Genomic DNA, 15272 nt, shown 5'->3' with positions numbered 1-15272 from the left:
GACGGCAGAATTGAGTGCACCCTGAGGAAGCTTGCTGATGACACCAAGCTGTGTGATGTGGTCAACATGCTGGAGAGAAGGGATGCCATCCAGAGGGACCTTGACAAGTTGGAGAAGTGGAGGCCTGTGCAAACCTCGTGAAGGTCAACAAATGCAAGGTCCTGCATGTGGGTCAGGGCTGTCCCAGGCACAAATACAGGCTGAGTGGAGAATGGCTTGAGAGCAGCCCTGAGCTGCAGGACTTTGGGGTGTTGGTTGACGAGAAGCTCCACATAACCTGGCAGTGTGAGCTTGTAGCCCATCATGTGCTGGGCTGCATCACAAGAAGCATGATCAGCAGGTGAAGGGAGGTGATTCTTCCTCTCTGCTCTGCTCTGGTGAGGCCCCCACCTGGAGTACAGCATTCAGGTCTGGAGCCCCCTGTACAAGAAGGACATGGACCTGTTGGAGAGAGGCCAGAGGAGGTCACGAAGATGATCAAAGGGCTGGAGCACATCGCCTGTGAAGAGGCTGAAAGAGCTAGGGTTGTTCAGCCTGGGGAAGAGAAGGCTCTGGGGAGACCTTAGAGCAGCCTTCCAGTACCTAAAGGGGTTCCACAAGAAGAGGGAAGATCTAGGTTAGGTATAAGGGAGAAATTCTTCACCATGAGGGTGGTAAGGCCCTGACACAGGTTGCCAATAGCAGCTGTGGCTGCCCCATCTCTGGCAGTGTTCAAGGCCAGGTTCAGTGGGGCTTTGAGCAACCTGCTGTAGTTGAACGTGTCTTTGCCCATGGCAGGGAGGTTGGACCTACATAATCCTTGAGGTCTCTTCCGACCCAAACCATTCTATGACTCTGCTGTGACAATCTTAGCTTCGATTCTTGAGACAAGCTATATTTTTCTGGTGTAAGATATTGTCTTCAGTACTTTAGGTATGTTGGCTTTCTCCAGTGTAAACTTTCACACATATGTAAAATGACTGTTGGTTGCAAAGATGTATATGCCACAGGGTATGTAAAATACTATTCCTTCTGGAACTGGTTGTGTGCTCAGTAGGGTTAAGTTCTCCAGCATGAAGCTTGTCTTAGATCACAGTCAGGTGTTCTTTAAGCACCAAGCAGGGGCCTAATCCTTTATACAGCCTTCTGCAAAGGTGGCTTTTTCACACATCCCTGTTTTGCTGTGACCTTTTAGGCTTTTGAACAGTCTGTCCAATTCTTTCCAAATTGTGTGAGAGAATAGCATGCCTGCGTTCTCCGGGAGAAATAACTGTTTTGTTAGTAACCACAACCAGGTTACTCAGATTCTACATTTAGCTCATAGACTGGAAGTGTCAGATTGTTGTCATAGGCAGCTTATCAGAGTGGTTCAGTGGTCTCTTGGGTTCCCTCCAGAAAAAGAGAAAATGGTCTCCAAGAAAACAAATTTGTAAACAAAGCTCCTGAGACCCTAGAGTGACAACACTGTGTATTTTTGTTTAGGCTGGGTACCTCTTGTAGAGGACACAGAAGAAGATAAGGCAAAAGGATTTAGAATACAGGATGTAAGAGTAGACAGCAAAGGTATAATGGGCCTTAAATAGATAAAACTGTGAAAGAGTAGTGTAAATTAAATTAATGTAATTACAGTTTTAAATGCAACTGTATTTTAAGAATATTTTGAATAGCAGATTTGGGGTTTTAACTACTTTATTACTTTTGAGCAGAATCTTAACTGTCAGCTGTGTTCTTAAAGCTGTGAACACTTCAGATTTAAAGGAGCTGTATGGTTATTTAATTTTATTTTATTTTTAATAGAATCTCAGGTAGGTGTTATGTGGATCAGAAATCCGATGGCTAAATAGTTTACTCTGCAGTGATAATCATTGTGGTATCTAGATGCTGAAAGAATGACTTCCTGGTATATGTTAAGTGTGAATGGCAGATAGTCTAAACCCTTACGCTTCAGATTGATTGGAATGCTCAGAGCAATTTTTTTCCTTTAGTTAGTCAAAGCAACAGCTGTATAGATCATTACATGTTTATCTTTTGCTGAACCTGAGTTACTGAAGCTTGTAAGTGGTGTTCCACATGAAGAAAAGCGAAAGAGACATTTTCTAAAATCTTGGTTTAAATCATCCTTCTCTGGTCCCTCTTCATGGTGTGTTTCTCAGCTCCATGGCTGTGTTGCACACTGTGGAAGTACCAGTATTGGTGTCTGAGGCAGTTCTTCAATTCTGGCGTTGTATTGATTCAAACAAGCATGCTTGAAGGTGTAGCATGGAGGTATAGATGAGGGTTGTAGGTAAGCTGGAACTTTGCGTTCCTTCAAGACCTTAGAAATACTTGGTGCCAGTCTTTGAAAGAGACTGGGGAGAAATAAGTGTGTTTAGAGTGGCACATTCAAGCCTGGTTTTCATAGTGAGAGGAGAGAGGCTTATCAAGCTCTATCTGGTTTGTGCCAGGTATCAAATGAGCAACAACTGTTCAACACTATTAGCCCTTCAGCTTCTTTTTCTGGAAGAGAATAAGGTGTATTAACCTGGTGCAGGTAGGTGAATATTGGAGATCAGCTACGATTTCTGTCAGACTTGGCCTCTGATACTTGTTTGAGTGCACTGAACTGGAAAGAGCCTAACTGGTACAGTGGCTGGCTGGTGCAGCCTGATGGACAGCTTTGTGCTCACTCTGAGAGAGGGGCCTGGTAGGGCTTGGAGGTAGAATGCAGGTTCTTGCCTGGCAGAGCACTGAAGAAAGGTAAGCTGGGCAGGAGAGAATATCATGGTTTGCTGCACTGAATGTATTTCAGGTGTGGCTCTCTCAGGTGGTATCCTGTCAAAGTGATTGTTGATGTAACAACTCTAAATGCATGATTATGTGCAGGTATGTGCCTAAGGTGACATTTTTTTAAATTCTGGATGTAAGGGTTTATATTTATTTATTTATTTACTTAATTTCTTTTCAAGTTGCCTATGGTTTAGTTTATGTTCTTTGAGGAATGTAGTGTGGGCTTTTCTGTACTTGTGTTTGTGCTCCAATAGCACAAACACATTCACAATAGAGGGAAGGTCACAGTGCTTCTGAGAGGCTCAATCTTTGTTATGCACCATCTACTCAAAACAATACATGTTGGAGAGGGCTTAAAAAATTGATCCAACACCAATGAACCAGATGACTGAAAGTCCTTCTGGGAGTCTGAATATAGAAGAGAGATCTAGGAGTAGTGTTGAAATGGAACAAGACCCTAGTAACAGTCAGCATCAACACCCAGCTTTTGGGAGAGTAGAAAGTGACAAGACTCCTGCCAGGTTATGTCAGCATTTGTGATCAGTACCAGGAATATGTGTCTTTGTATTTCCTTTCAGTACCCTTGTCTCCAAGCACTCTAATTGCATGAATAGAGAGAATCCCTCATGGGCACTGAAGAATTTTCACAAAACACTTGGGGATTTTGTTAGCCAGTTTTGAGCTGTAAGATCACTTGAGATCTGTTTTTCTCAGATAAGACTCTGATCAACAACAGAAGTTGTGGCTGAATCCCTGGACTATGAGCTCTGCCCTGCTTCTGATTTGGAATGTTGTTCTTGCAATCAAATGTCCAAAGAAAGTTCTGTTTCAAATGGCTGTGCTTGATTATTTCTATGCTTAACAAATTTCTGCACCTACAAACCTCTGTGGATCAGGCACGTAAATGGAATTTTTCAAGACTAACTTGTAGACCTCCAATTCGGACACTTGCTAATCTGTAGTTTCAAAGTCACCCATTCCAGTGACTTTCTATAGGCTATGATATGGTGTCGAATTTTTAGAGGATGACTAATATAAACACCATAATGTGCTATGAAAGGTGTATTTTAAGTGCTTGCCTGATAGCAGAAAGAGTCTGCATTTTTATTTCTTTATTTCTTTATTCCTGCTTGCTAGGTCCTTTCTGTCCTACTCTGTTCCTTCTGTGCTGTAACTATTTTTGTCATTTGTTTTAGGATTCAGAAGGAGGTCTCTATGTGTGCATGAACACATTTCTGGGATTTGGAAGGGAACACATTGAGAGGCATTACCGGAAAACAGGACAGTGTGTATATTTGCATCTGAAACGGCGTGTGATAGAGGTGAGACCTGTGGCTTCCCAACTAACTACCCCAGTATTTCTTGGGTCTCGTTTAGGCATTGCAGACATAGACCAAATCTTGAATGACAAAGATGAACATGTTCAGATTTGAGGCTTGGCTGTCGAATTCCGGTGCTTAGATCCCAGCCAATCCCATAACTTCAGTTCTGCAGTGAATCAAAGACCCTAAAGAATCAGAACTTCAAGGCAGCCAGTTACCTGGCTTCTACTGATCTTTTTCACTACATGCTTCTGCCTATCCCATGCATAGTTTCTGCATATTACGTGCATACTGTAGTTAACCAAATGCTTTTCTGAAGCTTTGGTAGAACTACTTGTTGTTTTTTTGTGTTTGTTTTAATATGAGGTACTATCTCAGGGTAGTGGCACTTTTTATCCTAAGATTTCTGTATAATTAAATCACAAGCCTTAATTCTGACCTGGGATCTAAAGCTTAGCTTAAATTAGTGCTAGATTCTAGAGCCATACGCTGCCCTCATTGAGTCTTAACACTGACATACATACAGATGTATACATACAAACTTCACTGTTCTTCCGTAATATCACTGCATATCTACAGTAACTTGCAACCTGTTCTTCATAACATCTGTTTGTGTGTGGCTGGTCTGGTATCTCTAAAGGGCTGTTAATGACTTCTGATTGGAGCTGTATGGAGGGCACTGGATGTGCGTACAGCTCACTCTCCCATAAGCTGTCCTCTTCGGCAAGACGGGGCCTAAAATAGCTGCTTGGAATGGGATAGAATACTTCATGTTTCTCATTCTATAGCAATGTTTCCCATGGGTGATGGAGGCCCTGAGATATGTAGAGTGCCCTGACCACTTACTTTATTTCCAGTAGATGGCTATTTGCATTTTATCTGAATTACAGTGAGGTAGATTGCATCTCCAGTTTGAGGTTCTTAATGGTGTTTGTTACACTTTAGAATTGTTTTTCCTTGCAAGAGTGATAGCAATATTTTCCTTCACACTCTTAACTGAGTTTTTGGAGGGCCTCATCTAGTTTTAGCAACAGGTCTTACAAGTGAATTTAACACTCCTGAAAGATGATATCTAGGACTAGAGACAGGTGGGCAGAAATCCTGTCACCTTTCCTTGTATGTAACTTTTTTCCCAGCGTATGACCTGGGAATTTTCAATATTAAGGTAAACTGGAATTAAAATAAGGCCTCAGAAATTCCTTTCCTGGATAAAGATTAGGCTGCAGAACTTCAGAAGGGAGCAAATATATTGACTGCTGTTTGATGTTCTTCAGCTGATCTAGTTCAGTGGTTCCTGGTTTTCTCCCTTTGAATCATAATGTAGCAGAGGGGCCTGGTATCTATGTTTGAAGGTGGTGACACACTGGTGCACTTGGGGCATGTGGTAGGAAAGAGTGTTTGACTCTACAGTACAGGTGAAGATTGTTTCATCTGACATAGCTCATAGATAAGATTCCTCATAGATTAGCTGTGGATTTTGTTTACAATGAGTGTTTGCTTCTTATATGCTATTCATGTTTTCCTTTGGGCAATATGAAACATCAGGCCTTCACTGGTACAGTTCTATGAAGTGTCTGGCACATGCTACATTGTGGGTTTTGGTTTTCTTGGGTGTGTTTTTTTTTTTAAGCTGATCTTTTGATGATGTGGGATACAGTAAAGCCAAAACATTGAATACGCTATCTTAGGACTCTTAGTGAGGCTGCTATTCTTGCCTGTGCTTCCCTTGGCATCCTGCTTGCAGAATGCACTGCGTTGCTGCAGAAATTCCTGTTTGCTTCCAGAGGTGTTTGGAATAAGTATGAGTTGTGTATCTTGTCACAAATCAGTTAACAAATAATGGTCAGATCTTCTGCCTATTGGCTTAAGTGGATCTGCAATATCTGCCAGTAGCAGATCAGCACCAGAAGCATCTGCTGAATCATCAGAAGTGTGCACAAGTGCAAGTTACAAAGCGCCCTCTGGTAAAATTTTTAGATAATTAAAAGATGAAATGCTTATACATATATATATATATATATATATATTTTTCTTTTCACAGAGTTTCACTCCTCAGAATTTTTAAATCAGCCACTTTGCTGTAGTATATGACGTGTTTACAACTGCCTGGGTAGTATTCACCCCCGGGCAGACCTTTAGCTCGGTGCTATAGTAATACCTCAGCCTTACTGAAAACACTGAGCAGAGAAGCATGAAATTTCCTACAGTAATGGGTTATTGTATTATTCAGTGATTGTGCTGTTAAGAAATGTGGCAGTGGTGCACTTAAAGAGAATAGGCTACACTGACACCTTGTATGAGAAACATCACTAACAGAATTTAATCTCACTGCTGATGGATTGTGTGGACTCCCATTTGCTGTGTGTGTCACATCTGTTAGAAGCCAAAATAGTTTTGTGAATGGGGAATGTTTTCAGTGATTCCTGACAGGTGGAGAAACAAGGTAAAAAACCCTGTCAGTTTCTGTTGTTTTCAGGACTGTTGAGCATCTGCAATTCCAGTTCAAATGTATTCAGCAGTTTGGAAAATCAGGCTGAAATATTTAATGTCAGGCTGGCAGATAAACACTCCATGCAAATTATTCCTCTTTGAAATCTCTAGTCTTAAGGACTTTCACAATATTCCACTTGGTGGCATCAGAATTCAATTGGAGCTTCCTAGTATTGGTAACATTTTTTTTTAGTTCTGAAGATACAATCTTTGGAGTGTGGTATTTATTTATTCATAATTTATTTCTATTTATTCGTAAGTAATTTATTCATGCTCAAATATACATTCATAGTATATTTGTAATTGGATTATTATGGAATCTTAGAATGGTTTGGATTGTAAAGGACCTTAAGATCATCTAGTTCCAAGCCCCCTGCCATGGACAGGGATGCCTCACATTAGACCACATCGCCCAAGGCTCTGTCCAGCCTGGCCTGGAATGCTGCCAGGGATGGAGCATTGACCACTTCTTTGGGCAACCCATTCCAGTGCCTCACCACCTTCACAATAAAGAACTTCTTTCTTATATCTAACCTGAACTTCTCTTATTGAAGTTTAACGTGTTGTATCTTGCTACTGCTTTTTAAAAATAGATTTGGATTATTGGCAACGTCCTTTCCACTGCTTAAATTCCAGGGGTATTAAGGGGGGGGGGGGTGAGTTCTGCTTATTATTTTCACTTCATTGAGAACTTTTTTTTTTTCCTAAATGTTGGAGTTGTGACCCCAACTCCACTTTGCTAGGAGTTGTATATATGCATAATAGGTTCTGTTCTTAAGTGCAGCCAATGAGTGTTAGTTGACATCTGCTCTTTCTAAGAATGGAAAATTTTCCTATGATGTATAAGACTTCACTGATGATTTAAGCAGTAGCTTTGGCCAAAGCTTTATTTACATGGTGAAGGGAACCACCCAAAATATGTGACCCTTTCACTTATGAAGGAGCAGAGGTACACATGAACTTTCCCTAGGCTGACAGGTTCTTGGCTGGTTTCTCTCCACCTGTTGTATCCCAATATTACTATGAAAAAAGAAAAAAAGTTACTCAACAACCTCACCATTTATACTAACATTATATACTACATAATACATCATGGTGGCATTATAGCCACAGAGGCTTATTTATCCTGATTTGATTTAATGATGGCTGTTAATAAACAGCTTAAGAAGCAAGTGCATTGACTTTCACATTTCCTTGGCTGCTAGTGTTTTCCCTATTATGAGGTATTTTGAACTGGGGAAGTAGTTTTTGAAATGGAATGTCACTTGGAAGTTACTATTCTCAGCTGTGGAACTTAAATTATAAAATAAAATAAAAATAAAATAAAATAAAATAAAAATCCTTCTAAAACAATTGCTTGGGTGTTGTCAGGTTTTCCTCCATACTTTCTAATATTAAGAAAGCATGGTAGTAACTCGGATTGATCTTAATGGAAACAGGCATGGATCCTATTGGAAAGGGCATTTTTTTCTGGATAGAAGAAAATTAGCTGAACTAATAGATCACAGCACAGTGTTCATACTGGCATTAGTTATGAAGGATTGAATCTTTTATGTGCATAATAGCCTTTTCTTCTCCTCTCTAATTCATCTTTAGCATTAAGAAATATTATAAGGGTTCAAGTAGTGATAGGTCTGAGTGATGGTAGATGCTTCTGTTTGTGGACAGAGCAGCAGTCACTCATGATGACCATGAGTCATGCTCTGTTTTATTATGAACAGAGTATGAAAGGTTCAGATGGTGCCTTTCTCACTGCGTGAGGGTAGTAAGCAATGATGAGTTGACTCCTCTTGTCAGAGGTGAATGAAGAGGATTTACATTCTTGCTCAGCAAGGACTGCAATTTAATAGTAGGACGATGAACAGATAGATGTGTATTAGAAGTGGTGTTGGTGTGGGATTATTGCCGGTTTACTCTTGTCTCAATTGATAGATTTTTTTCAAACTGTTTCTTTCTCTCTTTACAGAAGGTACCAGGGGCATCTGGTGGAGCTTTACCAAAAAGGAGGAATGCTAAGCTATTTTTAGGTATTGTGAACAACTGTTTTCACACAGTCCTCTTCTGACCCTGTCTGCATGTGACCTTGCGTTTTGTCCACCATATTGTTTGGCTTTGGAGCAACTTGTGGCTTTTCCTTTTCGTTGGTTGTTATTTTGGGGGTTTCTGCTGGGGGGGGAGAAAGGGGGTTGGGGAAGAGGATTGGGTTGATTGGTTGGATGATTTTTGTTTGGTTTTGATTGTATTGGGTTGTTGTGGGTTTTCGTTTGAAAAAGTAGGCCCTCAGTTATTCTCACAACAGTTTAGGGTTTGATAGGTGTTTTTTGACTAATTCTCTCTCTCTGCGATTTTGACAAAGCACCCTCTTATTAAAATGTTTAGTTAGATTGAATGTTTAGATATAACAAGGCCTCAGTGTGGCATTGTTAAGCTAAGCAACTGGTCATAGGAATGGTTATTGTCATTTCAAAGTTGTTAGATAAATGGTCTCTCCTGTAATTAATGCAACAGTACATATATCATGAGCATCTCTTTACCAATTCTTTTCCTGTTTTGTCCACAGTTATATCACCTTGCTTCATGGAAAGCATCTGATTCATCTATTATTTATTCTCTCTGTATTAATAGCAAATATTAATGATTTGCTAAATAAAAATGATTTTTTTATTTTTTTTTCCTGGCAGTGAAGAGGTTAAACATTTTCTTTACAGTTAGCAGCTCTTATGGCTAAAGGGAAACAATAGCATGGCCTCCCTTTGGAATTACTTTGATCTGTGGAATGTGTCTTTAAGAGGACTTTGCAGATTGTGTTCAATTAAATTGTTGTTGTTAATGTTTGGAGTAAGATTTGAAAGGAGGGCTTAGAGAGAAAAGAAGAATAAAATCTAAAGATGAGTCATAAAGAAATGAAAATTCTTTTGTAGGAGTTAAGTCAGTTAAGGAGTTAATCTGCAGATGCTGGTCTAAATGCCATTTGCTGGATGCTTATAAAATAGTAGGTTCAGCAACAAAGCTGGTTGTGGTGCAGCAAAGGTTGTACAGTGTTAGCAATGTGAGTGTAAGTAAGTACAAAAGCATGGTCTAATTTTATTCTTGCTGATCTGCTGCCTGCATTTTGAGGCTCCTGTCATTGTGGTATTCTGGCACACAGCGTATGTAACATATTTCCTCTGCTGTGCCATGTTGGAGTCTTCAAATTCCATCCTTGCACATGAGCATTTTGTTCCCACTGAATAAATCTGGTGCACCAGTTCCAAGTGTCCCAGGAGACTTACGAAGGTGGTGTAGTTCCACTGGGGTGGATTTAACACATGGAACTATCACCATTTAATCCAACATTCTGGAATCTAATGTACTTTTGAAAATGTATCTTATCTGGTCTGTTCTACTGCAGTCTTCTTTGCAGCCCCTGCTGGCTGGGAGTAAAATGGTATCAATTCTGATCCTTCCTATGCATCCAAATGCATTGTATTCACTTCTTTGGCTCAGCAGATTTTATTATTTTTTGGTCATACTTCAAGAAAAGAATAAATAATTATTCCTGTCCTTGTTCATAGCTGAGGAAATCAAAGCACAGAGAGGCCAGCTGATTGCATGTGACAGCGGTAGAGATGGTTAGCCAAATTCGGCATTTTATCTCTTAATCCAGCATCTTCGTCATTGGTTCATTGCTGCTGGACTTCTAATGTTACCAGGCCATTTTAGTGCTGTCTTTCTCATTGTGGTGACCTTAGGCAGTTACGGTAGAGGTTTGCGTAAAGCTGGCTATTATCAGCCCACATATGTAGCCTGCAATGCAGGGCTTACCCTGTCAAACAGGAATAGATAATTATCGATGGATAGCTCTAACATCATGGTATTTCTCTGTGTCTTTGAAGAATTCTCCAAAGACCCAGAGACGTAAGCTTTGTGTACAAACTCGGTCCAGTTGGGGCATTTGTTACATTGCTTCTTATAATCCTCTTTGATGTAAAGCTATTAAAGATACTAAACCCTTCTCAATCTCCACAGTATTAGGACAACATCTTTTGGATACTTACTGATTACTTTCTAGCACTGCTGGTATCCAGTAAGTACAATGGAAACAGACTAGTTGGGTCAGTCAGTGGAAGCTTTATCTTTTCCCTAAACATGAAAAGATTGGTGACAAAGTGCGTGTGCATAATAATAAAATTGGGTTTTGAGCTTACTCTGTTTTGGTTTTCTTCTGGAGAAGGCTGGAGGGTGTTGTCTGTGAGTATTCTATGTAATCAGGAAAACTAATAAAACATTGTGCATTGAAATGGATGAGCTGCCTTTAGGTTATTTAGGTGTTGCTAGGCAGTGTAGATATGGTTACTTCAGCTCAGATGTGCAAGCTTCAGGGGATTTGGGGTGGTATTTAGGGCAGACTGCGTCATGATGCATGGAATAGTATCCTTACTGCATTGTTAGCTAGGCTAGCAAGATTGAAGATACCTTATGCTTGTCAATATGTGCGGCTTTCCCACAAAAAGGTTTTAGATCCAGTCTGTGAAATTAATTGATTGGACAAGATCGTAGCTCCCCGTGACTTCAGAAGGCTCTCAGATAAGAACCAGCTGCACTGTTGTCTTTGCTATGCACCCTCTTGTTTAAATCAGCCACAGTGTGGTAAATGTGATACCAGGTATAGGGGGAAAACTAAAAAAAAAAAAAAAAGGACATGATGGGACAAGGAAAAGTACCATCAGTAAATTTGATTTTCATATTTGCACGTCTGGAAGGAAACAAATGGATGAGAACTGAGGGAAAGTTGTGTGAATATGCTGTAACAGATAAGAACCATTATGGATTTTCCTAAGTGAAGTTGTGGTTCTGGGCCTAAGAATATTCTGTGACTGTGTGTAGTAGTCTCCCTACGTGTTTGGTGATTATGTGAATAAGAGCAATTTGGTTAACAGGATGTACTGTGATCTTCCTTATGAGACCCTGGTCAAAAGGGGTAGTAGAATAAGGGGGAAGATCCTTGTGTTAAGAAGATTGGAGGCCCAGTTCTTACAGTAGAGTTATTAGCAGAGTCCTTCATAATGTTCTAATTCTGATGAATTAATGCCATCATAAATGGTTTGGGAAGATATTGGAAAATGAGGAAATAGAGTTTGGTGGTTGATTTAAAATCTTAAAGTAATTCTTAAATGTGCTAGTAACTAAACTATAGATGAAGTAAATGTTGGGAAATGCAAAGAAGACGAGAAGTGCTTCAACTGTGTGTACATAGTGATGTCTAAATTAGCTATAGCTGTTCAGAAAGGTAGTTCTGAGAGAGATGATGTGAATGGTTCTCTGAAAATGTCAGCTCAGTTGTCAGCAGCAGGGAGAGTTAAGTAAAGCATCAGGAGTAGAGCAGCATTTTATATTTTGTTCTCTATTACTTTGCTTTGTAAATATGAAGTGAACCTCTCTTTTCAAATAGAGAAACCACAGCTGCATGCAGTATCTCCCCTGTCTCTCAAAACCAACCAGGCAAGCACACTCCTCACCGCCCCAGCAAACAAAACTCCCTAGATAGTTATCTGGAAGGGTGGAGGTATATCTTGCAGGAGGAATCACTGCATTCTGTTGGTCCCTGCCAAAGTCTGGACTCTAGGCTAAACAGAGCTGACAGAGGGGCTGTCGTAAAACTTGTCCATAGACATCCTCTTCCAGATCAGTTACCGCAGCAGGATCTGCCAGTGCAGCAAGTTGTGTGCGCTCTGTTCAGAGCAAAGTCAGGGCTAACTCAGACAGTCAATTAAAAGTGTTTTGAAGTTCTCAGATGAACAGCTCTGTCAGCAGATCTGTGAAGATGGTAATTGCTGGTGAGAGGAGTCTCAGTGAGGAGCCGTATCCATGACACACAGCTGGTCTCAGAGAAGGCCTTGGAAAGGAAGACAAAACTTCCACTTAGAGTTTCTGCGGAACATGTAAACTTGTTGGGCTTTTCCTGGGTGGCATCTGCCTGCCTGTGGCAGTGAATGTAGTTATGACTACTGTTTCTAACTGTAAAGGCCATTCATAAGAGTGGCCATGCTGCATTTCACCACAGCTTCACTTAACTGTCCTAGATCTCGTAGCAGGGAGTAACAGAACCCTATTTTCAGTATGGACACTTCTGTTTGGTAAGGTTTGGAAGAGGACTTTTTGCTAACAGTAGTTAAAGTTTATATTTATTTAAGTAAGTACTTAGAGTATGTATCTATGAGTGGAAAGCTTGATTTAGGAGGATTTGAGTGTGTTCTGGCAATATTTTTAAATGTTAGTGCAGTAAAGTTGTGCGAACTCACCAGCAGTAGCAGTGGAACCGATTAGACCATACCAAGCAATTTTAATGTTATTTTACAGGTAGCGAATTATCTAAATGATCTTAGTACAAAGTTTTGCTTTTCCTTTTGCCACAAAGGAGACTGTCATTACTAATGAGGTTTGTTTGTTCGTTTGTTTTTGTTTTGTTTTTTTTAATAGCTCATCTGGTGAGGTCGGTGTTTTAGATACGCCTGAAGACAAATGAATTGAATAGCCCTTATTTTGCAAAGTGCTGTTGCCGCAATTCATTATTATTTAGAGGCTTCAGGAAGAGATATTTTGATTTAAAGACTCAGTCGTCCACTTCCAAGTCAATACAAGTTTGTCTATTGCTTTTCAGTGAGAGAGCAGGGTCAAGCCCAGATTCCTAAGATGTCTTTCTGGGGTTTCAAAATTAGTTGTAGACTTACGAGTTAACATTATCATCCAGTTTTTGTGTTTGTGTTCCTGTTCATATGGCATGGTTACATCCGTATGCACAGGAAATCCTGTTTGGGGGTCCTGGCTGGAGTCTCCTTATGCCACTATTATTAGTGCAATCTGTTGGTAACCTGTCTAAATCTGATCTGAGCACCTCCACTCCTTTTCTTCCCCTCCAGTGGATTGGTTTACAGTAGTGTCTTCCACTTCCAGCTGCTGTTTTCAGTCAGTTCAGCAGCAGTGAGTTTCTCACCGTCACTAAAGTGATGCCTATGAGCTGCAGTAAATTTACTCTACTGACTACTTGCCCAAAATAATGTCAGTCGAGCCTCTGTTGTAATGCCTGTTATTTTGCTTTGCCTGTCGTCCTGGCCTCCCAGCACCACACTTATGACCTATGGACACTGTTTTAGTGACCACAGAGTTTAACTGGGGCCCTGAGGAGACACCGTAAAGCTGTTGGTCCACAATGTCATATGGGCATTCCCCATCAAGTTGTCAGCTCTTTAAAAAGATTAGACTGGTTGGTTGTCTTGTGCCTCAGTCTTGGAACTGAATAAAGCCTTTTTTTTTCCTCAGAAGTTCTTCTTGTCTGAAGTATAGTACTTGAAGGTTCATATTTGTCAGTGCCTTTAGTACTACAGGAATTTTTAGTCAAATAATGCTGCATTTGGAAGTCTATTTCCCCCTTCTCCTTTCATGCAGTTACTCTTACTCCTCTCTGAAATTCTGCTCTAGTATTAAAATCTAAGTTCTAAGCTGCCTACAGACTGCATATTGTCCCTGCTGGACAGGGTCAACCTCTACCCACATTTAGTGTGGCTCTGTTGCCTTCTAAAGTAATAATTGTCTGTTTCTATTGTATCTATGCTCATGCTTTCTTAGCCATGTTGGCTCTTGCACAGGCATGGAAAATATAATGCAGGTAGAACTTCTTACTGAACTTTGCAAATATGGCTCTCAGCACATACAAACCAAGGTATAAAAGGATGAGTAGCGATTTGGGGGTTTTCTGGTAGACATCATTAAGGGGCCTGTCTGACAGTCAACAGAAGAGATAGGTTTATATGGTCATCTGCTGTAGCAAGGGATTTCAGTCAGTGACCTTAGAAGTCCTTTCCACTCTTATGTACTGGATCTGAATCCTGAGAAACTGTCTTCAGAGTGATAATTGCCAGAGTAGGAGTGTGAAGTAGAAGTCTACCAGCTTTACATGGTCACCTTCGAAAGTGATTTGAATAGCCAGGAAATCCTCTTTTTATTCCTGTTATGAAGTTGCATGTATCCTTCTTAAAAATAGAAGTATGATGCTGCCATATCAGTGTGTTGGATATCCAGAATGCCATGCCGACAGGACATGGTTTTCTGCTTTTCTGGTAATGTGAATGGTATGAGACCCACAGAGGTGAAAAGGAGCTTTCCTTCTCTACCCACTGGACACAAAAGGCTGATGCTTCTAAGTGTGTGATGTCCTTAGGTGGCAGTGGATGATTGCTAATAGGGTATTCAGCCTTTTATCCCTGGATCACTGGTTCAAATGCAGGTCAGGTCAGCAGCAGTAAAGTTACTACTATCTGGCTGTTGTCTGGCTTGTGACATGAGCTGAAGTGTGTCTGAATTTTGAATCCAGGGAACTGTATCATTGCTGTTTCTATACAGCGAATCTTAAATACCATAAGCTTAATGTCAGTGTCGTAAGGAAATGAAAATACCAGCCCATCTCACACATATCTACAGATAACAGCAGTTGATGTGAGCTGTCCTTAGGTTCCCTCTGGTGGCTGAGCGAGGTGTGTTGACTGCAGGCCCTAGAAGAGGCATTTGCTGTCTTTACAGCCGGCTGAAGATACACGGAGTTTTCATAATTTCTGAGGAACCTCTGTCATATTTAGGAGATGGTCAGTGCTTCTGGTTTCGCTGTCCTGGTCACCATCACATTTCAGGGCATTACATCTCTGATCCATTGCTTGTGTCAGCATGGAGATACTACATTTC

At 40.6% G+C, this 15272-nt stretch overlaps 1 protein-coding gene across 4 annotated transcripts in view; it reads left to right on the top strand.

The window, feature by feature from the left end:
* Positions 1-15272, top strand: part of USP13 (ubiquitin specific peptidase 13) — a 69437-nt gene that overhangs the window by 7987 nt on the left and 46178 nt on the right. For all 4 annotated transcript variants that reach the window (XR_010611511.1, XR_010611512.1, XM_065674504.1 and 1 more), the window contains exons 2-3: positions 3942-4067; positions 8524-8584. Coding sequence is in view for 2 of the 4 variants with exons in the window: in XM_065674504.1 (XP_065530576.1) it covers positions 3942-4067; positions 8524-8584 (187 nt within the window). In the remaining 2 variants the exon portion in view is untranslated. The remainder of the gene's footprint in view (positions 1-3941; positions 4068-8523; positions 8585-15272) is intronic.

The sequence above is a fragment of the Lathamus discolor genome, chromosome 3 (assembly GCF_037157495.1).
Source record: "Lathamus discolor isolate bLatDis1 chromosome 3, bLatDis1.hap1, whole genome shotgun sequence".
In the NCBI taxonomy this organism is placed as follows: Eukaryota; Metazoa; Chordata; class Aves; order Psittaciformes; family Psittacidae; genus Lathamus; species Lathamus discolor.
The sequence above is the reverse complement of the archived record's forward strand: the minus strand, read 5'-3'. Positions and strand labels throughout refer to the sequence as shown.